The 26,268-nt window shown below is 37.4% G+C and overlaps 2 protein-coding genes across 7 annotated transcripts in view; one reads left to right on the forward strand and one right to left on the reverse strand.

Annotated features, from left to right (window-relative positions):
* hibadha (3-hydroxyisobutyrate dehydrogenase a) overlaps positions 1-9,307 on the reverse strand; it is a 29,007-nt gene extending 19,700 nt beyond the window's left edge. The window contains exons 1-4 of one of the 2 annotated variants that reach the window (XM_077195482.1): positions 9,181-9,307; positions 8,298-8,461; positions 8,054-8,163; positions 7,237-7,358 (exon numbers count right to left, since the gene is read on the reverse strand). In XM_077195482.1, the coding sequence (XP_077051597.1) occupies positions 7,237-7,358; positions 8,054-8,163; positions 8,298-8,461; positions 9,181-9,250 (466 nt within the window). In that variant the 5' untranslated portion in view covers positions 9,251-9,307. Of the gene's footprint in view, positions 1-7,236; positions 7,359-8,053; positions 8,164-8,289; positions 8,462-9,180 lie in introns of those variants that run through there. The other variant, XM_077195483.1, reaches the window with a different exon arrangement.
* Positions 9,308-10,248: 941 nt separating this feature from the next.
* Positions 10,249-26,268, forward strand: part of tax1bp1a (Tax1 (human T-cell leukemia virus type I) binding protein 1a) — a 29,460-nt gene continuing 13,440 nt past the window's right edge. Inside the window, exons 1-11 of one of the 5 annotated variants that reach the window (XM_077195485.1) lie at positions 10,249-10,383; positions 12,104-12,318; positions 14,670-14,772; positions 16,265-16,455; positions 17,544-17,651; positions 23,171-23,292; positions 23,967-24,057; positions 24,146-24,301; positions 24,996-25,235; positions 25,369-25,530; positions 25,669-25,744. In XM_077195485.1, coding sequence (XP_077051600.1) covers positions 12,136-12,318; positions 14,670-14,772; positions 16,265-16,455; positions 17,544-17,651; positions 23,171-23,292; positions 23,967-24,057; positions 24,146-24,301; positions 24,996-25,235; positions 25,369-25,530; positions 25,669-25,744 — 1,432 coding nt within the window. In that variant the 5' untranslated portion in view covers positions 10,249-10,383; positions 12,104-12,135. Of the gene's footprint in view, positions 10,384-10,639; positions 10,937-12,103; positions 12,319-14,669; positions 14,773-16,264; positions 16,456-17,543; positions 17,652-23,170; positions 23,293-23,966; positions 24,058-24,145; positions 24,302-24,995; positions 25,236-25,368; positions 25,531-25,668; positions 25,745-26,268 lie in introns of those variants that run through there. The other 4 variants (XM_077195488.1, XM_077195484.1, XM_077195487.1 and 1 more) reach the window with 4 other exon arrangements.

Consider the following 26,268-nt stretch of genomic DNA (forward strand, 5'->3'; position numbering starts at 1 on the left):
TGTTTTTGGCATAGTTCATTTGAGTGAATTATCTCTTTAAGAAACCTTTTTGTATTTTTTGGCTTTTGATGCAGTGGGAACACTCTTACTAGCGTAACAGGAACAAACATATTTACTAGCTTCATGTGGCTAAACCTTATAATTACAACCAAGAGGAGATATTTTCTCAGACGAATTAAAACACCAAGCAAATTACAACCAAGAGGAGATATTTTCTCAGACAAATTAAAACTCCAAGAAAACTTAATACACTTCTTTTTGTATATAAACACATACACACACACACACACACACGGATTAATAGTTTCTATGCCAGCCGCTCTTGTGGTGTACTGACAGAATCATATAGGCAAAAGAGTTTACAAGCCACCACACAAAAATGTAAACCTTCACACGGTCACACAAGAGTCTTGCACATACAGAGGCAACTATTGGATTATCTTTACCGTTCAGTTAAGCAGGACTTTAATCACCACCACCGTAACCCACATCCACAGCACGCGACCACACGGTCCCTTTGAGTGTGGACAACTAGTGAAGAATGATCTGGAATCAATGCTCTCCCAAACCAGAAGCCATCAGTGTATCGGCTCCTGGATGCTGATTAGTGGCCGTTTACACATGCACACATGTTCCTCTAATAGTACCATCATCGGCATTTTAAAAATATCCATAATTGAGGACTTAAAAGCTGCTTAACAACACTCATCTTTTACACACACACACACAAAAAAATACACACACTTCTTTGATCCACAGTGACTGTTTAAAGTGTGGGGGGGGGGGGGGGGGGGGGGGGTGTTTGAATGACAGTTCCTCGACAGGGGGCATAAGTGCATACCAGATGACGCCAGAATATGACGGACAGCTTTTAATTCACTTCTTAGTAGCAATCAAGTACAGAAGATGCATCAGAATATACAGACACTGAGAGAATTAGACTTGAAATCGTTTGATATCATGATATCCAATTATTGTTTCCTGCTCAATCAGACTCAACAACATAACACAAACACACACACAGTGCTATAAAGGTCCCAGTTAGACAGCTGCTATGGGTCTGTTTCCATCTGGAGTTCAGGACAGACACGACAACCCCCTTCACACCACGTCTCCCAGTCCCTGGCCTTCCCAGCGAGGATCTTGTTATGCTAATTCCTCTGTCACTCACCTATCTATCAGCCAGCCTCTTCCTCCCCCTCCTGCTCCGGCCGACAGAGGGCAGAGATATTAATGAGTGCACTCACGGAGCCCAAAAACGGCAAGGGAACCACATTAGGACGTATCTGGGGTCCCACCTCTCCATGAGTGATCTTGTTTCTGGTCAATCTAAAAACCAGATTTTTTATTGTGAAGGGGCATCTGCTGTTCCATCGGGATAGCGAATCTACCGTTATGAGTGAGTTATGTTAATACTATCAGCTAACAGCTTAACAGACCCCCATTAACACTGAATGCTATAAAACATGAAAAAAAGTTTTTTATTAATAATATAATAATATCAATTTATTTACTCATTTTGCAACATATGAATATGGGTAAATTGATGAAAAAAAACCCCGACATTTAATAAGTCAAATCTGGTCTGACTAAAGTACTGATTTAATAAAAGAAATATGTAAATATTCTCTTCATGTCTGTTTGGTCACATGAGGGACTTAGTTGACACATTAACACATAAACTTGTAATGCATTTTGAAAGGACCATCTGAAACCCTGAGACTGTTATTTTCTCCTTTATTAGAGCTGATCTACATATTGGCCTGATGGGTGAAGGCTGTTCCATTGAGACAGCTCATGCATGCAGGCTGTTAGATCAGTGATAATAAATGAGAGGAGAGAAGAAAAGAAGACAATTTCACACATTCAGTTAGGGTCTAAATCTGAGACAAGGAAAACAAAGGGTATTTTAACTGTTAAACGTGAATATGGCACCGTTAGTGACCACGTTAGATAAATATACATTATGATTTACGTACGTTAGTAAATACCACACTGACTTGAGGTTAAGACACCACGAGAGCAAAGCAGAAACACTGCCTTACAAAATGCAAAATAAACAGATTTAACCCAGTCCCACCACACACAAAACTGTGACACAAACGCTCTCTCGCACAGAGGGTCGAAGTTTTCCCACGTGAGCTTCATAGTGAGAGTGAGCAACAGCGTGGCCGCAATCTGAGCAAAAACCGAGGAATGTGGGTAATTACTGTTAACTAGCCGAGCACTTGTTAGACGCGGCAATGGCCACACACCCCACGTTTCAGAGAGTGTGACGTTAGCCGGGGGTTTGTTGTGGGTCCAATTCTGCAACAGCAGACAGTGAGGTCTGTGCCTTTGAGTTTATTACAAATCTACGCAAAAGAAGACAAAGAGAGAGAAAAAGACAGAGTTCCTTCGTCATTTTACGAGTGTATTATTTGAGAAACATAGTCTGACGTGCCAAACCTTAGTGACGCACAGAGAGAGGAACACAAAACCAAGAGTATAAAATTATATCAAAAGAAAATCAGCTTTTAACAAAATACAACATGATCTCACACACACATGAAAATTCTCCTTTCCACAACAGAGACCTGATGTGAGAGGACAGGCGATGGGAGATTGCTGTGAACCGGCACAATGGCGTCATGATGGCTGGAGTGCCACCTTCTGGACACTCTGTTTAGAAGTGCTAGTGCAGCTGTGTTTTCTAATGTGATCTGATAAATGTTCCCCATAGACTTGATAAAAGTGTGGAGGCCATAAAAAACTATTTGTTGTCCCGCACTACTGACGCGTATTCATTCTCTCTTAAAGTTCAGGTCATAATCTATTGTTTATCTGTACTATGTTTGAATTAATTGAATGCTGATTGCTTCATACTATTTGAGGTGTTGTATTTTTGATCTGATAGCACTTTTAATGTGCTCTATAAAATTCATTTGACAGGACTTTGTTTTGTTTTTTGGTCAAACGAATGTGCAAAAAAGGGACAGTTCATTTGTTTGAATTTCTGTGGAACCCAAAAAGAGAATTTTTAAATTATGGATCAACGCAATTAGGCAATTACAATAGGACTGATAAAAATGGGTTACACTTTATTTGAAGGTGATGTAGTTACATTGTACTTACTCCAATAAGTACAGAGTAATATTAATTAACTACATGTTACTTACTATAGAGTTGGTTAAGGTTTGGTTTAAAGTAAGTTACTTGTAATTATGCATAATTTATTAATAATATATTATGCATGAAGCTATTTTATGGCTTTTAAGGATTTGGAATTATGGTGCAGGAGTTGTACGGACTACTTTTAGAACTATTTTTGTCATCTTTGAGCATGATTGGCCTCGTTCACTTTTTATAATTAAGAGTGACCAGGATAGTCTTTAAAAAAATCCTACTTTTTTGCATCATGATAATTGCTTTATTTTGAAAAAAGTTGTTACAAGTCTCTGACCCCTCCATTTGGCTTCCAACCAAAAGGAAAGAAGGATATATCTGGGGAAAATGGCAAATCGTAACCGCTAAGATGTTAAGGAGGGATTAGCTCAGTCTAGTCCAAGGGCATGAACACATACACCCATTCACTTTTTTTATAGCCTAGTCCAAACACAGGCTCTTTAAAATCTTGTCTGCACTACAGACGCCAATCAGTAAACATACATCCAGCAAAGCTTTAATGCCTGAGGAGTTTCCCCACTCACACAAGTTGTGCATCTTAAACATGTGCTTGTCCAGGGCAGTTTCTCAGCTCTTTATGGCCTTTTATCTACATGAAAGGCCCAGGCATCGGGAGAGCCAACATTACGGCTCCATCAAAGTGAAATCTACTGACAGCGCTGTCCTCCATAACGGCTCAGGCCATTAAAGGCCCTGTCACAGAGCCTTACCAGAGAATCTGCATAATTTAACTGCAGTGTGCTTGTGTTTCTGGAAAATTGTAGGTTTCTTTATATTAACTCTACAGAAATTGATTTATCTGCACTGACACTAGAGGCTGGTTTACATTAAAAGACTTTTAAAATCTCATCAGATTTTCAAAATGGGTGAGAGACCACAAACATGACGATAAACAAAAAAAAACAAAACAAAACATAAAAATCACAGATTTAACAGTTTTGTTCCTATAGTATGTTGAGTGCCGCAATGTGACCAGGACAGTACATCACACACACAACAGATTCATTCACAAACAACCAGAGTCCCAACTGTGAACACGGGAAATCTTGCAAAACCGCTTTTGGTCAAACGTGACTTTACAGTAAACAAACATGAGGAAGAAATTTGGACTGTTTTAAAGAAAAATCGCAGGGAATAAAAGAAAAAGTTTTCCATTAGCTCGCTTTCTGATTGGGTGTCGGTTTGTTCCACGTGACAATCTACAGAGTTTGTGCGCATTAGTCGTTGGGGTTCCCCCCACACAACAGGATTTCTGATTGTAAATATTCTACATGTTGGCTATTCACAAATTGAGATCAGTGTCCAGACATTCTTCCAAGCAGTTTCAATCACTCTTAACACAGATCACACCACAGAAAAGTGCTGTTCTACAGAGTTTAGCTCCAACCCTAATCAAACACAACTAAACAAACTCAATATCTTCAGGATTACTAACGCTACAGGCAGGTGAGTTAATTAATTATTATGTATTTATTACGCTGAAGGACAGCGGCATTCCAGTACCGACATTGCCCATTCCTGTTCTAGTGTGTTAAAGGTAGGGTAGACACATTTTTTTTATAAACACCTTTTGTTACACTGCTGGTTGAAACTCTCTTCACATCCTGATAGCAATCAATAATAGAAGTGGTCTTCATATAAAATGAAATTCCATATATTTTCTGTGGAAGTCTCAGGACCAAAAAAAATGCAATGATACGATGTCCTACTTGCCTGTCAACATATGAATATCCATACCTCCACACACAACCAAACAGCAGCCACCTTCTACAGTTCCTCCTGAACTAAAAAAAAGAGCTTATGCTGCGTTCATGCCATGTCATAACCGTATTTACAAGATGGCAGCCGTGACGTTCTACACAGAGATGTTTGCATCCTCAGACTTGGATTTTTTGTGTTTCTATGTCAACACTATCAATGGCGAAATTAATCTGCAGCAGTCAGGTGGTACAAGTAAGAGCTCTGTAAATTGTTTACGTTCAGTATTATTCTAATGTTATGTGCTTTGAGACATTAGGTAATTTAACATAGTCTCTCGTGATGCTTTGCAGACTCTGCTGTGTGCATTTGTGTGTTTTGGAGGAGGCAAGGCTTTGGAGACGCTCTGAAGGAATCTTGTGCTTTCAAAGCTAGCTTGCTATTGCTAGCCTCTCCGAAATTGCCTACCCCACCTTTAAGGTAAACAATTACAAACATAAATGCACATTAAAAGGGACTAAAATTACTTTAGACATTTTTTTTTCCTCTTAAAGGAGAACTCCGGGCAAATTTTAAGTTAATCTTGATCGTTAAACCTTTGTGAGTACTGACTATAGAAAAAAAAAACGAACCGGATTGGTGCTTGCTACGCGGAGCTGCGACCGCGAATGCCCAGAGCTCCCACCCAGCTAAAACGGCAGCTATGGGGGCATGGACATAAAGAGCGTTTTTGAGCCTCTTAACAGAAACAAAATTCAATTAAAATGTCTGTCCAACATGAACAGGGACCCTACATGTGAACAAGATACGTTTAGAAACTTAGCCATTGTTTCAACTCACCTAAATAGTCTTTTAGACGGCAAGCTGTAGTCTCGCGCTGCAGTCCCGTGCTGTAGCCGGAAAAGGTAAACAATGTCCAGGTGGGAGGAGCGTTGATCATGTGCGACGAGTTAAGATCAGAGTTGCTTACAAGTGAAGAAGAAATGGTTCGTGTTTGTGCCTTTCCGAATTGTGGCAACAGAATGCGAAAATATAAGAGCTTAAATTTTCATCGTCTTCCTTTCCATGACCTCGAGATTCTGCAGTTGTGGCTAGTTGTACTTCAACTTGATGTGCAAACTCCAGTAGAAGTACTACGCGCTAAAGATTACCGCATTTGCAGCGAACACTTTGACAAGGATGACTACACACACTCAACACAGCGGGGCCGTTTGAAGAAAAATGCCATTCCATGTACGATGACGGGTGCAACCACTGTGGAGGTAATGTAAACTTTATTTATCCTTCCATTTGGGCACACACGGCATGAGGAGAGATGTGCATGAATGTTTTTGTAGTCTTATTTACAAAGCTTTAATTATTTCAATAGCTTCTTCGACTTGAATTGTAATTGTATTGTTGTATTCGCTGCAAATGCGGTAATCTTTAGCGCGTAGTACTACGGGAGTTTGCACATCAAGTTGAAGTACAACTAGCCACAACTGCAGAATCTCGAGGTCATGAAAAGGAAGACAATGAAAATTTAAGCTCTTATATTTTCGCATTCTGTTGCCACAATTCGTAAAGGCACAAACATGAACCATTTCTTCTTCACTTGTAAGCAACTCTGATCATAACTCGTCGCACATGATCAACGCTCCTCCCACCTGGACATTGTTTACCTTTTCCGGCTACAGCATGGGACTGCAGCGCGAGACTACAGCTAGCCGTCTAAAAGACTATTTAGGTGAGTTGAAACAATGGCTAAGTTTCTAAACGCATCTTGTTCACATGTAGGGTCCCTGTTCATGTTGGACAGACATTTTAATTGCATTTTGTATCTGTTAAGAGGCTCAAAAACGCTCTTTATGTCCATGCCCCCATAGCTGCCGTTTTAGCTGGGTGGGAGCTCTGGGCATTCGCGGTCGCAGCTCCGCGTAGCAAGCACCAATCCGGTTCGTTTTTTTTTCTATAGTCAGTACTCACAAAGGTCTAACGATCAAGATTAACTTAAAAATTGCCCGGAGTTCTCCTTTAAATTACACAATTTAAACTTTCTGAGCTAACTTCAGTGTTGCTATATCTAAATTATCTGTAAATAGAGCATTAGCCATAGGAACAAGCATCTATAGGAAATCAAAATGAGTATCAAAAATATCCAAAATGACATCATTGACCAGACAAACCCAGACACATGCAGCACATCTGTGAACCTACTGACAACAATTAATCCTAAAGGACAACACAGTTCAATCATTAAACAACACGTAACACCGTAACTGCGTCTCCACAGTGAGCACTTCCAAGAAATCGAAACAACGTGATCTTGTCAATCAAACTCAAAGAGAATATAACGTTAATGGTAATAAGAGGTTGTTTCCAGGTTGGTCATACCTCCTGACACCGGAGCATCCATGAACACTGCACCCATCTTCTCAGCAGCAATAGCCATCTCCTTGGACACTGATGGGTCGATGGTGCTGGAGTCAATGAGAAGGGTGCCCTTTTTTATCTTCCTGATGGAGAGGACAAAATCAAGAAACAGAAGGCTAAATATCATTGGAAAGACAAGAAGCTTAGGAATATTCAAGCAGATCTATTGTGTTGTGCAATCCAAATTTAGACATGTTACGTTGGCCTATATTTTTTAGGATTTTTTCTTACCAACAATATTAACTTGAAATACAAAAGTTGTCATAAAATTTATGAAATAAATTATGCATGATTACATGTCAGAGCTAAACATTTACTTGTCAATGTATATATAATAAACAAATATTTTAAATAAATATTGTGTAAAATAAGCTCATCTCATTTGCTACGGGCAAAAATTTGGGACCATGATCCTTCAGAAATCATTCTAATAGGCTGATTTGTTGCTCAATGAACATTATTTATTATTATCAATGTTAAAAACAATTTAATATTTTTGTGGAATGATACATGCAACACATTTTATTCTTTGATGAAAAGAATTAAGGTTCTTGATAAATAAAAGTATAAAATCCTTTAAAAAAACAACTGTATTGACCCTAAACTTTTGAACGGTAGCGTATAAACCTGCATCAGCCATTAAAAAGCAAATATTGGCCAACTACTGGTGTAAAGTGCTGTAAACTATAACTCCAATACTATAACATATAATGTTACTTTAGTACTACATTTTACATGCCATTAAACACTGCTGACAGTTTTTTCTGAGACGACATACTTAAGGATGCCATTGGAACCTGTGTAAACCTCAATGACATTGGGGCTGGATGGTAGCATGGTGATGATGCGGTCAGCTTTATCAGCCACTTCAGCGGGGCAATCCAAGATCTGACAGGAAAAGCAGGGCAATTATTTCCATAGACTCATAAACAGATCTGTACAGTCTAGACATAAAGCAAACAAGAGTATGATGGCGATTTATTTTGTTTTGAGAGCATTTTGTGAGAAACATACACTTATACCTGTGCCCCTGAATCCTGAAGCTCTTTGCAAGACTCAGGGAAGACATCAGTAGCAATGACAGGATATCCATGCTTCAGTAAGTTTCTAGCCATAGGTGTCCCCATGTTACCCAGTCCAATAAAACCCACTGGGGTCTTGGAGGCCATTGATCTACTACAGGATGCTGAAAAACCACACACAGAAAGAAAATGTAAATTACAATCTTCTCTATTTAAACCGAAAGCCATAATGGTCAAAGAGTGCACCAAAACTGACAACAGAAGATGTTTTTAACGTAGGTCTATAAATCCGTAAACATGTGAGAGCAATCCTGTAAAAATCAATGTAATGTCAGTATAACAGGGGTCTAATCAATCAAATTCATATAATACAACATTGAGCACCATTAAGAAGTCTTCGCAAGATAAACATAAATTCATTTAACCATCAATATCAATAGTTTTTAAAGACTTTGAAAACAATAAAGATCCAGATGTTTGGAGGAAAACTCAAAATAAACATATATATTATGTTTAACCTGACTAAATGAGGTGACAAAAAAGCTTAAGTCCATTATCTTAAGTTGGTGAGAAGGGTGACATGTCTTCATTTCATAACACTTAATTGTTTAGTTTACAGTTGAGCTCTCAAACACCAAGCTGCATTTCACAACTTGCATTTCTGATGCATAAAAAGCAAACAGTGACTTGGTTATTGTGCACAATGTCTGTTTATATATTTTGACATAAAAGTTCAAGTATAGTTATATATGTTTATATATTTTGCAGACTGACAAACAAATCAATGGAAAAAATGGAATTTCCAAAGTGCTCTGTGCAATACATTGGCGGCGCTTTAATCACTGTGGACTATCAATTAAGAATCAATTCAGAAATTACATACCCATTATGAATTCCACATGTTTATGGCTTCTTTTATACAAATTCCGACACCCTCTAAACAAAGCGGCCATGGTTATTTCTCTTGACCTCAGCGCCTCATTGATAGTAGTGAACGAGTCAGGAACTCAGGGGGCGGGCTCTATGATTGACAGCCCCCTTCCTCCAATCACTGATAAGGATTAGTCGGCGAGTTATCAGGCAGTTTCTCCCCGAGTTCCTCCTGCTGTGATTTTTTAGACGTTTTAAACTTCTAAGTGAACTTATGATAGTGTTGTCCTTGCAAATATTCCAAATCCTATAGTGACAGTTTGTGCTAATCTCTTTAGGTGCTATTACAAATACATGAAAATTTGAAATGATAAATAAGTGCAATAAATAAATAAAACAAAACAAAATAAATGTTCCTAGAACACGGACTGCTCCAATAGTGTAGGGTTCCCTTTATAAACGTGTACATTTCTTTAGTAATTTTAGTTATGTCTAAAATATCTCTTCACTAGAAACTGTTGTTTGTGAGGTTAATATTCATAAATGATTTAAAAATATTTTATACAGTATCAAGAAAGTCGTGAAAAATCATTTTCCATAACATGTGGGAACTGTTATTTAAAAGCAAGTGTTTCGTTTTCTTGTGGATTTTGTAAATGTAAATTAGTATCACATTTTAGTGCATTAGATTATTGATTTGCTTGCTTATCATCACCCTCACCTTTTATATACACATATACTCTATACGTAGGCTACACAGCCGTATATCTAGTAAGTAATTCCTAATCTAATTTCAAAACTAAAAATATTAAATGATCAAAGGTTGCATTCGTTAACGATGAGTTGGATTGAAAGGATTCGTTTACGAATCGAACGAAATCTCTAAGCTAATAGCAAGATTTGAAGTGAACCGAGTTTTTTTTTAACCGGTTCCAGTCCGAAAGAACCGAATTTGTTGAAAAGAGTCGAACCTCCCAATCCCATCCCTATTTTGTTGGGGTTATTCACTAACCAATAGTAAACAGCGAATTTCTGTGACGAGGGTAAATAAACCAATCACAGCGACCAACCGACCGGAAGTAGCAATGACGTTTCTAGATTCCCAAAACATGTTGACACCCGGTTCAGCTATACATGACAGAGACTCGCTTAATCTGCGTTGTCTTGCAATCTAACCAACAAGAGTTACAGATCTTCAAGTAAACATGGATTACAGGTATAACGGACTTAATGAGCGACGGCTATAATATGTAGATATAGCGATAATCTTGGAAATATATGATGGAATCGCATGTTGTCCATCTCGATGTGTTTAGGGGTGGGATTGCAGCGGAGTGATTAAAACTCATTTTATCAGCCTATCCTTTAAGGACACCGGCAGTGATTATGTCGAAAATGATATATAGAAGAAACTATATATGCTATACAAACTATACTATAATATACTTCTAACTATCATTCAAACCCGAAGTGACTTGGTAGTTAGCAACATGATGATGCAAGTGAAATGTGTCTAGAAAGTGGCTTTTGGTTTAAGAATAACATGTTTTAGTAAGATCACGAATGAATGTTACGTGTAACGAGTTGATTGCGCGTATGCCATTTTCTATATTCCTTCATTCGAGCTGTCATTGAGGTGAAAGGCCTGAACAGTGATGACAGCAGCATCAGCAGCACTGGCATCTATACAGGCCTACTCGGCATCGCCCCATCCGGCCTGAAACAGGGCAGGTCTTCTTCAAGCAGCTGCTTTTAGGATTAAACCAAATGTATGTCAGCTCGGAAATGCTTAAGCATCTTATAACATTTTTATGCAGTAGAATGATATGTAGTTCATTGCTATTTGTCTATGGCTTAAACACACCATCATGCAATTTTCAATAAAAACTCCTCTAGTCTATAATATCACTAAACTTTCACGGTAACATCATGAACTAAATATAAACGTATGTGAACATCTCGGGAATTAAAATGAAGCAGGGGAGATCTTATGTAAGCTTCATGTAATACTTGATTCTGATTGGTTAATCACAACAAATGTTTCCAAAAAATTCCAGGGCAACGTTGTAACCTTTCGTTTCTTTAAAACCAATGTTTTCTACATAGCTGTGCCTGTGTTATCGTTTTTTTATTTATGAATTAAATAATTAATTAAAGATAATTTCAATTGCTGTCATATCGATTAATCTCGGTTAAGCGCATCTAACATAAAAGTTTGTTAAAAAAATATATGTATATATATATATACATACAAATATACAGTTACAAACAAACACACACACATTCATATATATATATATATATATATATATATATATATATAGGTCATTTTCTTCAAGAGTCTTGTTGCCACAGTTTTTTCTGTTTCTTCATGTAATCCCAGACTCAATGATTGTGAGATCAGATCTCCATGTGGAGCATAATGGATGTTGTCAGACTCCTTGTGCATACACAACTATCAATGGATTATTACAATTAATGGCAAAAGGAATGTTTGGAAATGTAAACTGATATTTCCTACTGACACAGGAAATATATAATATATAAATTATTATTATATAATAAATATATAAATAACTGTCTTAAAACAATTTTTTTAATGAAAATACTAACGTGCCAAACGACTTTTGCACAATACTGTGCATACACAAACTTTTATGTTAGATGCAATTAATCACAATTAATCGATTTGACAGCACTAATAATTAATTTCAAATCACATCAATATTTCGAGTCCATTTTGTTATTTATTTGGTAAATAGATAAGTATTAATGCAGAACAATAATGAAAAGAAAACCTCCAAGGTGATACAGGTCCCAGTTGGGGTTTATTTCGCAATAATGACCATCTTACTGAACATTATCCCTTATATTATGAAAGAGAAAATCTCAATCTTCATTATTTCTTTGTAAGTTTTTATTCCTTGTTGTTTCAGATAGACCAATCACAGGCTTTCCTTGAGCTCTAATGATGTCGTCAGGACTATCTGCAGGTGGAGGAGGAAGTGTTGTCATGGAGACATCCAACTTCGCCCATGTCATCTTCCAGAATGTTGGGAAAAGCTTCCTCCCGCAGGCAGCGCTTGAATGTCATTACACACTCACCTCTTTCATCACCCCACATCCCAAAGACTGGGTTGGCATCTTTAAGGTTAGTATATATTATTTCATCCAAGTCCACAAATATCTGGTCTGCGCATGGCCTACAACAATTAGGTTTTCATAACACAGAAATGCTTTTTGTAAGAAAACGATATCCTTCCATCGGATTTATTCTCTAGCTCTTCCTTTTATGTTGAAATTTAATCTCGCACTTAATCAAGAGGAAATGAGTGCATGGAAACTTTACTTCTTGTTAAGATACAATGACAGTTTATGACTCTTATTAAAAGCACTTCAAATCAACCAGATCTTTCCAGAGAGCATTTAGAGTGGTGGGCTGCAGGGGAAAATGTGGATTGGAAAAAAGTTGTTTAATCCACTCAATATCACTCGTTTTTGATGGTTAGTTTATGAGGGAAAAGGGTTGCGGTGTGTGTGTGTGTGTTTGCGTGCGTTTGCATGCATGTGCTGTTGTGCTGGATGCTGTTGCCGTTTGACAATTGAATCCTTCCTTATCCTTTTTCTTTCATTTTTTCTTTTGTCATATAATTTGTGTCTGCAATAAGATCTAGTGAAATAACAAGTATTACCTGGCATGTATAAATCATATTTAGATAATAGTAGTTAGACTTATTATAGACCATTATAAAGGGATGGATCAATTCTGACAATATCTATAGACTCATATTCAAATAATCAATGAGGGAATATAGGAATTATCCTCGGGCACACACACACACACATTTAATACACACCTTAACCTGTGCTTTGTACTTAGTGAACAACAGGCTCCCTCTGGTGGTTTCCAGAAGGTACTGCTCTGAACAGACAGCGGTGAATTGCATAACAGTTTAAAAATTACTTATATTTTCTGAGTGCAATTTTTTTTCAATTAGCTAAAATATTATTAAAATTATTAAAACTTGTTTTTCAATTAAAAAGTGGGAAATTTCAGTTTTATATTATTTAATGCAATATGTTTTATAATATATGTCATTATTATATCTAAATAATTGGTTTTATCAGTGGTTTTTTTGAAAATGGAAAACTCTGTTCTTTAATATTTCAGGCTGAACAAACATAGTATTCTTTATCAAGGAGGATGTTGAGGCATGTTAAAAAATAGGCTACCTTTAAGCAATTCTCAAAAATGCTGTGTAATCATGCATATACACATACATATAGGTTTGTGCACAGACACACACACACACTCAAACAGGTACTATATAATTAAGTTGTCGCGCACATGCCGAACATGTTCTTATGCACTTGATTTATAGTTACGTCAGCCCTCTTATTATTTAATTTATCATTTATCGGTCCTGTGTGTACAAGCATAGCTTGTTTGAAACACACTCGGTTGCTCTCTCTCTCTCTTTCCTCTTTTCTTCTCTGTAATTAATAGGTGATTTCTTCACAGATGACTGTGTGCCAGATGAAAGCAGAATACATTCCGTAAAAAAAGAGATTACAGATGTGATAAATTGTAATCAAAGTAAATGTCAGGTAGAGTTGTGAAAAATTATGAAGACAAATTGCTGACTGTGTGTGTGTGTGTGTGTGTGTGTGTGTGTGTTGTTTGTAATTGTAAGATGTAACTGTATGTGGCATGTTTATGATGGTGGATTACAATCTGTACTTCATTTCCATCATATTTCATTTAGAAAAAGCATAAAACCATATAATCACTCATTTGCGCACCCACAATCGGTGGTTTTGGAGGTGAAGATTTTACACTTGCTTCAAAGGCAGAAATGATGAAATCCACATGCACACACACTTTTTAGAGTAACCACACAATTTTAGGCGCCTTTGAAGCAAGTGTAAAATTTTCACCTTTTTCCCGGTCTTTTTTTCCATTACGCCTCCTTTTCCAACCTTACACACACACACACACACACACACACACACACACACACACACACACACACACACACACACACACACACACACACACGCTCACTGTGCCCCCCTTTTGCCGCTGGCTAAGAAGTGCAGAAGGGAGGCTAAGTGTTTCCATTCCACCCTGATCTTATTGATATATATAACCTATGAAATTGATATGACACAATGTATTAGCACTTTAGATCTCTCGCTGAGACTGTCTGTGTTGAATGTTTTGATAGTAAGAAATGTTTCTGTCTTTTTTCTCCCTCTCTTTCCGTCTCTGTTTTGACTGGGTGTTCCTTAAACTTTTATATAGTCTCTGTGTTTATGTAGTTTCACATGTATTGTTCTGGCCAAACTAGTCTGATGAACTAGTCTTTGATTTATATGTTTTACTGCAACTGTTTTCAAAGCCTTCATTGGTCTGGTCACGGAAGTTTTAGTTCTGACTCACTTCATGTTTCCTGTGTGTGTGTGTGTGTGTGTGTGTGTGTGTGTGTGTGTGTGTGTTAGGTGGGCTGGAGCAGTGCACGAGACTACTATACGTTTCTCTGGTCTCCCATGCCTGAAAACTACACTGAGGGATCCACTGTTCACCGTACCATCATCTTTCAGGGTATGCGCACATACATGCCTAAAGTCAATATGTAATGCCTTATACAACATTTTTCTTCCATATTGTTGTTGAGAATTGATTGGATGGTCAAACTTGTATCTATCATGAATTTATTGGACTGTGAAAATGGGTGTTATTATTATTTTTAAAATGTGTTTGTTAGTTGTTGTTTTTTGTTTATTTTTGTTGCACAAATCAGGTTGATTATTTTATTATTGTTGTTATTTTAAGTAAAAAGATGTCATCTTTTCATTAAGAACACAGTTCCCCCAAAAGAAATCTTTGCTGTTTTTGTGTTTGTTTTGTTGTTTTGCAAGTAGATTTTCTGTTATATGATAGTAGGCCGATGTGTTAGTTCACCCAAAAATGATGTCATTAATTACTTACCCTCATGTCGTTCCAAACCTGTATGACTTTCGTTCATCTCTTGAACACAAATGAAGATCTTTTTGATGAAAGTTGAGAGCTCTCTGTCCCTCCATTGACAGCTATGCAACTGACACTTTGACGCTTCAAAAAGTTCATAAAGAGATCGTAAAACTAATCCATATGTATTGAGCGGTTTAGTTCAAATTTTCTGAAGAGACGCGATCGCTTTACATGATGAAGAGATTGAATTTAGGCTTTTATTTACATATAAACATTCATCAACTCATACATCAGTTGTGGTGAACAGAAGCTCAAACATGTTCGCTTGACATGCGAGAACCAATGAGATTCATTCTCGTGTGTTACGCAGCACGTTTGAGCTTCAGCAAGAACCAATGAGATTTATTCCCGTGTGTTACACAGCCCGTTTGAGCTTCAGCAAGAACCAATGAGGTTCATTCTCGTGTGTTACGCAGCCCGTTTGAGCTTCAGCAAGAACCAATGAGATTCATTCTCGTGTGTTACACAGCACGTTTTAAACCTGTTCTGCAAGAGGTTTGTTTTCATGCGTCAAGTAGGTTTGGTTGAGGTTCTTGTCATGTTCGCTGATCAATGTTTATATGTGAATAAAAGCCTAAATTCAATCTGTTCATCATATAAAGCGATCGAGTCTCTTCAGAAAATTTGGACTAAACTGCTCCATTAAAATGGATTTGTTTCATGATCCCTTTATGAACGCTTTGAAGCGTCAAAGTTTCAGTTGCATAGCTGTCTATGGAGGGACAGAAAGCTCTACGATTTCATCAAAAAGATCTTCATTTGTGTTCCGAAGATGAAAGAAAGTCTTACAGGTTTGGAAGGACATTAGAGTGAGTAATAAAAGAATTTTGAGTTTTGACTGCAGTACCCATTTCAACCACTAGCAGTCAATACTACATACTGCACCTTTGTTTGACTGTTGTTGCTAAATTAATCTTTGATGTTTTGTTTTGTTTACTTGTGTTGGGGCATTTAGTGTTTTATGTATTGCTTTTCTTTCAAATGGCTTTTTTGTTGTTAGTTAGAGACTACATCCGACAAAGACAAAACTGGGTAATCAAATACTCTGCATGCTGTTTCCTAGGTTATTATGTTCCTCGTAGTGATGGTGAGTTTTATCAGTTCTGCTACGTCACACATACGGGTGAGATCAGAGGTGCGAGCACACCGTTCCAGTTCCGCCCGGCTACGCCCACAGGGGAGGAGCTACTGACGGTGGAAGATGAGGGGAACTCGGACATACTGGTTGTGACAACAAAAAGCGGACTACTTGAGGTATGCAAATCACACACACAAGAGTGCCAACCTTTGCCCTGTTCCAATCCATAGTGAGGTACTTATTAGAGTGAATAAAAATAAATGACATTCTTGACGACAACAAATATACATTCATAAATATTTAAACATTTGTTTAGTTCAGTAGTAAAAAGCATTGATTAACGGTGTGTTCACACTTGTAGTTCAGTTCGCTTGGTTAGTTTAATCCAGGCCAAAAAAAACACACACAAAAAAAATGTAGTCCTGGTCTGCTTAGTGTTCACATTGGCATTTAACCACAGAACCTTAAGATACCGAACCTAATGGCATAGGGATATGTTCTCAACCTGAATGGTCGCCTTTTATTATGTATATTTCGCGATGGAACTTACTGAACATCCACAGTAAACTATGCTATGTGCTGGGATAAATGAGCTTGTTGTATGTTTGTAGCCTACATATGATGGTATTTCGACCAGTAAAGGTCCGGAGTCAAAACAGCGCCAGGAATCCCTCAGTCACACACACAAACAAACATTTGCTGCGAGGAGACGCAGTTCTGATGCCTGTATCGAACTGTGATGGGGAACATCTTGACTATAACAAGAAAAAGCAGGTATGCTTGAGCATTCTGTCCTTTTTAGGGTCTCATCTTCCTGTTTTTGGTTCGTTTACATGTCTTTGGTCCGTGTTGCTTTCATATTTCATCCGAACTGCACCAGAGTTCGTTTGGAAGGGGACCGAGGCCCATCTTTTCAGCGCATCTCGGCCCGCTTGAATTGCAATGAACTGCACTAACAGAGCAATCGAACCAGGGTTCGTTTTAATTGAACCAAACATGCCAAGTGTGAACACACCCTAGAAAGTAGTTCAGAGTAATTCATTTCAGAGTTTTAATGTTTATTACAGCATCAAACTTTTATCTAGGCAAAAAGTAAGTTTTAAATATTATCCAAATAAGTTGTGAAGTGTGGAGTTCTGTTTTTATAGTCAGATGCTGTCTTAGAAGGCAGCTGCCTATGTAGATTGCAAGTCAGCTCACTAGTTTTTGGAACAGATCTTGTGTCTGTTATTTTTTGGCTTATTATCTGTGTGTTTGTGAGCAGCAGCGTGTGGAGGAAGTTCAACAGGAGTGCAAAGAGCTTCAGAAAGCACTACGCCTCCTCACGCAGGAGAGAGATCAGCTACAGGAGCGGCAGAGACAACAGAACCAGGTACTAAACACACACTCGCAAATAATGGTGGCCAGCCAATGAAGCAGCAAAGATGGCTTACACACACAGTGCTTGAACAGCATATAACACACCAGAGATCACAAGTTCAAGTTCTGCACATCAAAGCGCTCTCCTGTGTGTGTATGTACACATTTGTGCTTTAAGACTTTCTGTCTCCAAGTGTAAAATGCCTTTCTGTTTGACTGAAGGTGAACTTACTCCCACAGAGCACTTTATCTTATCAGATAATGGTTGTGCGTGTCTCTGTGTGCATTACTGACCTTCCCCATAAAGTCATGTGATTTATTCAAATGTGATTCTGATGGTGCTGTGGATGATTTACTGAGAGTAAGAGACTGGGAGTTTGAGAAACCGAGAGAGACAGAGAAAAGCTGACTTGGGCAACTGTTATCATGGCGGTGCCATGTCGACCACAGAGGGTAGACGTGACGTCAATTGTGAACACACAGCCAGGAGTAAATGTCCACCAAAACCACTCAACTGAAAGGAGACCTGCCCATTCACTGGGACAACAGCAGCCAGTCACGCGATTTTCTCGCTCTTCCTCCCTCTGTCTCTCTCATCTTCGGTTTTTTATACTTGTTTTGATGATTTTTAAAGTGATTTCTTTTTTGAAATGCCACACATAAAATGCCAATAGTGTTACCTGATAGACATTGCTGAAAGGTGTCCTGGGAAATCAAAACCGTCTTTAGGACAGCCCTAGTGCTTTGTGAAAAGTAAAGAAATTATCTTAGGGGCCTTTCACACAGAACACATTTTTGCTATTAAAAAAGAGAAACGTTGGGTAGTGCAAGAGAAAAAAACATAAGGTCTAGTTGCACGTTCTAATACTGTGTCATCTGTGAGACACACCAGAAGACACGAACACAGTGGTGAAACACATCTGTTGTTTTCTTTTTGATTATTGTTTATCAGAAACAATCTTTAACTGTCAATCATTTTTCGTCTTTGGGTTTGGCGGCATTCAATTGGCTGATCTGCCTTTGGAAGGCGGGGTTTTGAAGAGAGGGTGTGTGACACAGTCATGATGTCAAGTTAAATGCATTAACGTCTTTTAAAAAACTTTTTCATTTTGTTGGTTAATGTTGATAGCGCTATATTTATTCTTTCCCATTAATAACTAAACATTAATTTTCATCTGCATTTCCTCAACCTTGTTTTTTTAGTTGTATCTTTAAATTAGTCTTTACTGTCCTTTACAAAAGACAGGAATGTGACGGTATAATGGTACAGGAATCATATGTTAACACCATGTTACTTTTAATGTAGGCTATATACACTACCACTCAAACGTTTGGGGTCTGTAAGATTTATGTTTTTGAAAATATTGTGAAATATTCTTAACATTTTCTTTTCCAATATATTTTAAAGGGGTCATGACATGAGAAATCAAATTTGCCTTGATCTTTTGACATATTAGAGGTCTACATCCTGCAAGTTTTATAGCTTAAATTGTCCTCCCTATTATAAACAAAGCATTTTATTTAATCACGCTCCGAAAATAGCTTGTTTTGATGATGCGGGATCTGTGATGTCACACGTGCAAATAAATTTGCATACGACATCAGGGAATAGTACATCATCACACCATAGGCCCCGCCCACTGGCATTCAGTTGCTTAACGGCTGACATTTGCCTACACTGGATGTGAGTGTCTCATGCATTTGTCAACACTGGATACAGTATGTGCATCCAGTTTTTGACATATTCCACGCCCTTGAGTCTGTCGACAACAGGACAAATGAAAGAGTGAAAGAATGTTCACTTTGACACGTCCAGTTTAAACAGCTCGTTTACAGACTTCAGAAAGATCCCAGCAAGTGGATGGTTTATTTAATGGACCAGATCTAATGGACCAGACACAGATTGCATCTGAGGATTATATGTTTTCAAAACCATTACTCGCGTGCAATAGTGAGTGGGCTTTGATACTGTTTACTAAGCCTTAAAGGGGAACTTGGCAACTCTAGCTATTTCTTCGCTGATTTTCACTTTTGTTGTCGCATGTTTTCTCAACGAGCTCCCCCTACACCTGTGTGGCGTATATTTCACAACACGGTCTAAAAAAACTCACCCTCCTCAAAGAGTATAGAAGAACAAGAGGCGAAACTCTGATGCTTTTTTGGTAACAGCCACTAGGTGGCGCTTCGGTAGCGCGGCCGCCATTTTGGGGTGAAAATTCCAACTGGAGTCACTGGACAACAGCACAGATAACAGATTTTTGAGATAGTTTTTCCTTGCTTTATTGAGTATATCCATTTTATGCAACTTTACACATTTACTACTATTATTAGTTACCAACTCCACTAGGCCTGAAATATGTTTTGTACGTTTTAATCCCCTGAATCATGCTACAAACATTATGATCTTATAGAACATGATGGACAGTGGCTGTGTTTTTTTGTTTTTGTTTTACATAGTCTTGCTTTAACGGTCATTAATATAAGATAGTACTGAAAAAAACAACTGTTGACTGTAAAGCTATTCTATTGCTGTTATATATATTTATTGTCCAACATTCCAATTATCTGATATAGCATGTCCTTTCCTTCATTTTATATGTTGGTATTAAGTGTTTGTAATGCTAATACTAAAGGTTTTGTGGGAAAAGGAGAAAACTTGTCTAAGTCTGTGAAATAAACTGTTAAAAGAGATTTGATGATCACTAGTCTGATTGTATTCGGTGTTGTCATCATTCAGTTTGGATTTGATCTTTAATGAACTTAAAAAAAAAATACAAAGCAGCTGATATTGCCATAGCGACAGCAAAAAGCTAGTGGATAGTGATGGGAAGTCTGGCTCTTTTCAAAGAATGGGCTTTAAGAGCGGCTCGTTCGCGAACGACACATCAACACTAGTGGACTGCAGAGTCGCTTTCACCCCAAAATGGCGGAAGTGTAGCGCTGCTGCTGGGCGCTTTTGTTGCAATCGAAGTTTCGCCTCTTGTTCTTCTCTTTGCCCTCCTCCCCCTTTCTAGCGCTGCTCATGTGCATTTGTTATTATCGGAGCCGTAAAGCAGTGTGTGTTTCTCGCTCGTTCTCGCTTCTCACGAGACATCCTATTTCCAACTCTCCGGGACGTATAGTCCTCATGTCGCAAGGTTGGTTTTCTGCTCGGGAACGCTAGGGGGAGCGGGGAAGTTTTCACCGGAACAGGTTATTTAACCATCTAAATGATTTTTAAATGGTTTTATTAAGTTGAAATCGTTGCCAAGTTCCCCTTTAAAGGAGCTGCTCCTTAAAAATAAGTCATTTCAGACAGAGGATCAGAATGAAGGTTAAAAATAATTGGTTTTCTGCATGCATATTTGTTTGTTTGTTTTTTTGTGCAAAAATTTTACTAACATTAAATGTGAACCTGAACCAATTTTTTTTTAAAAAAATGCAATGCATGACCCCTTTAAAATGTAATTAATTCCTGTGATGGTCAAGGTGAATTTCCAATATTCAGTGTCATGTGATCCTTCACACTTAATTCTAATATGCTGATTTGGTGTAACGCAAGAAAAAAAAATTATTAATATCATTATATTGAAAACAGTTGTGCTGCTTAAAATATATATGTATTTATTTGATCAATTTAATGAAACCTTGCTAAATACAAGTATTAATTTCTTTAAATAAAAAAGTACTTACGCCAACATTTGAAGAGTAGTGTATCGTTGTACTAAATGATTACCATATTCATGTACCATTTAAATACAATTGTAAATGCACAAATGTAAAAATATTTATATGGTATCTTATTGTATAAAATAATTTATCTAGTTTATCTATTTCTTATCCCTTTTTAATTGTTTATTTATTTACTTATTTTTAACTAATTTTTCCCCTTTTCTTGTCATGAAAATAGCTATATTGATGGCAGAAAACAAGTAAATAAATAAAACCATGTACTGTACCTTGCATTATTTATTAAAGGAACAGTTCACTCAAAAATGAAAATTCTGTCATTAATTACTCATCCTCATGTCGTCCAAAACATTCGTTTATCTTCTGAACACAAATGAAGACCTTTTCAAAGAAATCTGAGAGATTCTGTCCCTCCATTGACAGTCTACAGAACACAACTAACACACAAGAATGAATCTCATTGGTTCTCGCATGTCAAGCGAACATGTTTGAGCTTCTATTCACCACAACTGATGTGTGAGTTGATGAATGTTTATATGTGAATAAAAGCCTAAATTCAATCTGTTCATCATGTAAAGTGACCGTGTCTCATCAGAAAATTTGAACTAAACCGCTCAAGTATATGGATTAGTTTTACGATCTTTTGATGAACTTTTTGAAGCGTCAAAGTGTCAGTTGCGCAGCTGTCAATGGAGGGACAGAAAGCTCTCAGATTTCATCAAAAAGATCTTCATTTGTGTTCTGAAGTTGAATGAAAGTCTTACAGGTTTGGAACGACATGAGGTTAAGTAATTAATGACAGAATTTTCATTTTTGGGTGAACAATCCCTTTATGTTTGGCTAATTTAATCCATTTACTACTTTGTACCATGGTTAATTCCTGTCCACAAAATTGGATTTTCTTTCAACATCAGCGAAGAATATGCAAAAAAAGTCATTCCATTTGGTTCTGATGTGGTGCCGATGTTTGAGTGAAAAACAAGCACATTAAACTTAAAAAAGGGCCCAGAAAACAGCAGGATACGATCTGATTGTTTTTTTTTTGGTCTTTCAGCGCCCCCTAGTGTTTCTTCTGGAGACCCTTTTGAAGTGTGTAAGTGTGAATTATGAGTGTCACAAAGGACAAAGAACACCACAAATAAAACATTAACACTTTTATAATTCTCTCTCACACCCCAGTCACACAAACCCTTTCATATGCCATAAGTGTGCGCGTGTCTGTTAAACTGTCAGAACTTACATATGAAAATAGACTTCCTCTTTATCGTGAGAACATAAGTATATATTTTGTGGCTGCTAATTTTACGACCTCACATTTTATTTGCCTGTGCTGCAATTCTGAAACATCATCGGCCGTAAAACACCACTAGTCACCAGATTAGCCGGAGGACAAGGCGTGTATGCGTGCTTTCAGAACCAGATGTTACTGTGATTTACTGATGACGACTGTTAAATATGAGCCACCGCAACAAAAGTCAAATCGAAGCCCCCTTCTTTTCATTCTGACATCGTTCTATTGTAAAAATTTAGTTTGGAGATTGACTAAATCAGGCTAATAATTGTTTTCTTCTCTTCTGATTAAGTGTCCTGTAAACTAACGCATTATTAAAAGTGTCTATGAATTCTGTCATTCCCTACAGACGACCCTACTAGATTTATAAACTATAAACTGTTTGTTAGAAGAAAATGTTTGGGAGAGGGAAAATCTTCTAAAATAACATTTTTAAATTGTGTGTGTGTATATACACAATTTCAAATAATTGGTTGGAATACTTTTGAATCAGTATTGGCCATTGCAGCTTTTTGCTATTGAGTATTTTGATTGGCTGGACGGTATGATTGATAGCATTTGCTGTCCAATAGCAGGAGCTGCAGAAAGGCCTGTGCGAGGAGAAGGAGGAGGCTCAAGCCAGAGTGAGACAGCTTGAGCAAGACCTGCTAGAAATCACACAAAAAGCTGTTCTTAAAGAGACCGAACTGGAATGGTAAGGCCCATACACACATTACCTGACATTAATATTATTTACATATTTACAGTGGGTTCCATATGTCTCAGACAACTAGTTAAAATGCTTTTTTGTGTGTGTGTGTGTGTGTATTTAATTTTTTTATTTTCTTTTTCGATTTTATTTATTTATCTGTGACTGCATTGTCAGAATTTTTTTTTTTTTTTATCTCTGACTGAATACTTCCTAAATTGTAACATTTGAAACAAGAATTTTCTGTAAAGCTGCTTTGGAACAATATGCATTGTGAAACGTGCTATACAAATATATATTTGTTCTATTATCAGCATAACAATTCGAGGGAAAATTGATTTGAAGAAGTAACATGAATTTCACAAGGTTTAATGCTTTAATGACTGCAGCACTTATAAAGCCTGATGATCATGTTCTCCAGAATGATTTGAGATGATCATCCAAAGATGAGTGGAGGCAAAAACATCTGATCATTTGTACAAAAGAGTGCATGTGATCAGTGTCACTCACAAATTTGATTACTTGATTTGTGACACAAAAAAATCTTAATTTTATTCCATTATGTTTCGGGTTATTGTCAGGTTTGAAATTGATTTTGAATCCCAGACTTTTATTCTCTATGTACTGTATATGGAAAGGGGAGGATTTATATGCGGCATTTCGTTTTTTGTGTCGTCCAGTTTAAAAAACAGGCTGCAGAAGCTGATTTCTGAGAGGGACGGTCTTCAAGCTCAACTGAAGAATGAGAGAGACGAGAGGGATCTTTACAAAGTGAGTTTGTGTAGTATCTACAGGTTATAAGTATGATTAATCAATCGTATGACATGCATTGATCCACATTGTGTGTGCACACTCGCAGTCTCATGTGCGCAGCGCCGAGCTGGAAAACACTAAACTCAGTGCAGAGCTGCAGATGCTGAAGGCAGTGGAGCTGAACAGAGAGGTCACCATTGCACAGTACCAGGAGGAACTGCACAGACTACGCACGGACAGAGACGCACACCCCACTGATGCCGTAAGAGACGTCTGTTTAAAGAATAAATTAAGACTTCAGATGCTATAGTCTATCTGACATTTTTCTTTTAAATGAGCATTTTATCAGGCTGTTATGTTTAGGTTCAGTAATTTCACTTTAATGGCAATAAAAAGGTTTTGAAAAAGTTATTGAAATGCCTTATTTTAAAAAATGCCACTGATAAGAGTATAATTAAAAACATTAGAATGCTAATTTAAAAGAAAAATATCAGACAGACTTTGAGTTTGTTGCAACTTAAGTCATCTTATATAAATACAATACATATATATTCATATACACTACTTGTGAAAAGTTTGGAATAATTTTTTTTTTATGTTGTTGAAAGAAGTCCGTTTTGCTCACAGAGGTTGCATTTATTTAAAAACACAGAAAAAACACTGATATTGTTGAAATATTATTACAATTTAAAATAACTGTTTTCTATTGTAATATGTTTTATAATGGAATTTATTCCATCAACGAAAAAGATGGATTTTCAAGTCTTATTACTCCAGTCTTTTCATAATATTACTATTTTACTGTATTTTGAATCAAATAAATGCAGCTTTGGCGAGCTGAAAAAATAAATCAAAAATCTTAATTGTTCCAATGAATTATCATCTTAATTATTCCACTTTTGACCGGTAGTGTAAATCATGGGTCCTCTTTCTAATCCATTTGTGTGCATCTCCAGGGTCTCAAAGAGCGGTTGCGTCAAGCTGAGGAGCATCTCCAGGCCACGCGGCAACAGGCGGCCATGTTGGGTTCTGAGTTACGTGACGCCTCCGGCGGGCGAGATCGCACCATGGCTGAGCTGTACCGTGCCCGTCAGGAGGCTGAAGACCTACGAGCCCGTTTAGCTGAAGCCCAGGAAGAATGCAGGCATGCTCAGAATCAGCTGGACAGGATGAGAAGCCAGGCATCACAGGAAGTGGTAACCACAACTGACCTTCCCTAATGTTTATTTGACTGTGAAGATCCATTAATAACAATATAAAGAACTCATGGAGTGTTTAGACAGAATGTGAACTGAGATATAACTCTCTTATGCCTTATTTTAATCTCAGGGCAAGGCTGGAGGGGGTGTGGTGTCAGAGCTGGAGGCGGAGTTACAAAAGGAGGTTGAGGAACTAAAGCTGCGTCTGAATATGGCTGCAGAGCATTACAAAGAGAAATACAGAGAGTGCCAACGGTTGCGAAGACAAGTCACCAAACTAACTCAGCAGGGGGTGAGTTACTGCAATTATGGCTCCACCCAGTTGTGAAGTTCACGAAAACGCAATCTTATACTCTTAGAATGATGAATGACCTTGTAGAGCTTGACATCAAGTTCTGAGAGAAATCTACAAATATTGCACATGTTTTAGGACTCTAGCAGGAATGATGCCTCTACAGAGACCACACTGGAGTTACACACCCCAGATGCAGAGACACCTCCCACAGGTATTGACATGCTCAGAAAGGAATCTCCATCACACATCATCAAACTAGTTCCGTTCTATAACCGAACGTTCGTAGAAGTTCATTTACAAAGAATTCAGAGTCAGTAATAAAAGATTTCGGGTCAGTAAGATTTTTTCTTATAAAGAAATAAATCATTTTATTCAGCAAAGGGCGCATTAAACTGATCAAATGTAAACAGTAAAGTGACAGTAAAGCCATTTTATAATGTCACAAAAGATTTATATTCCAAATAAAGGCTGTTCTTTTGAACTTTATATTCATCAAGGAACCCTGAAAATCCTGTGAAAATCAGTTTCAATAAAAATATTAAGCAGCACCACTATTTTCGACATTGATAATAATAAAAAAGAATTCTTGAGCAGCAAATCTGCATATTAGAATGATTTATGAAGGATCTTGTGACACTAAAGACTAGAGTAATTCAGCTCAGCCAACACAAGAATACATTTTATTTTAAAATATTTTAAAATTTTATTTTAAAACAGAAAACATTTAAGTCATTT

Source organism: Siphateles boraxobius, unplaced genomic scaffold (genome assembly GCF_051911475.1).
Source record: "Siphateles boraxobius isolate OS27281-9 unplaced genomic scaffold, OSU_SipBor_1 33, whole genome shotgun sequence".
NCBI lineage: Eukaryota > Metazoa > Chordata > Actinopteri > Cypriniformes > Leuciscidae > Siphateles > Siphateles boraxobius.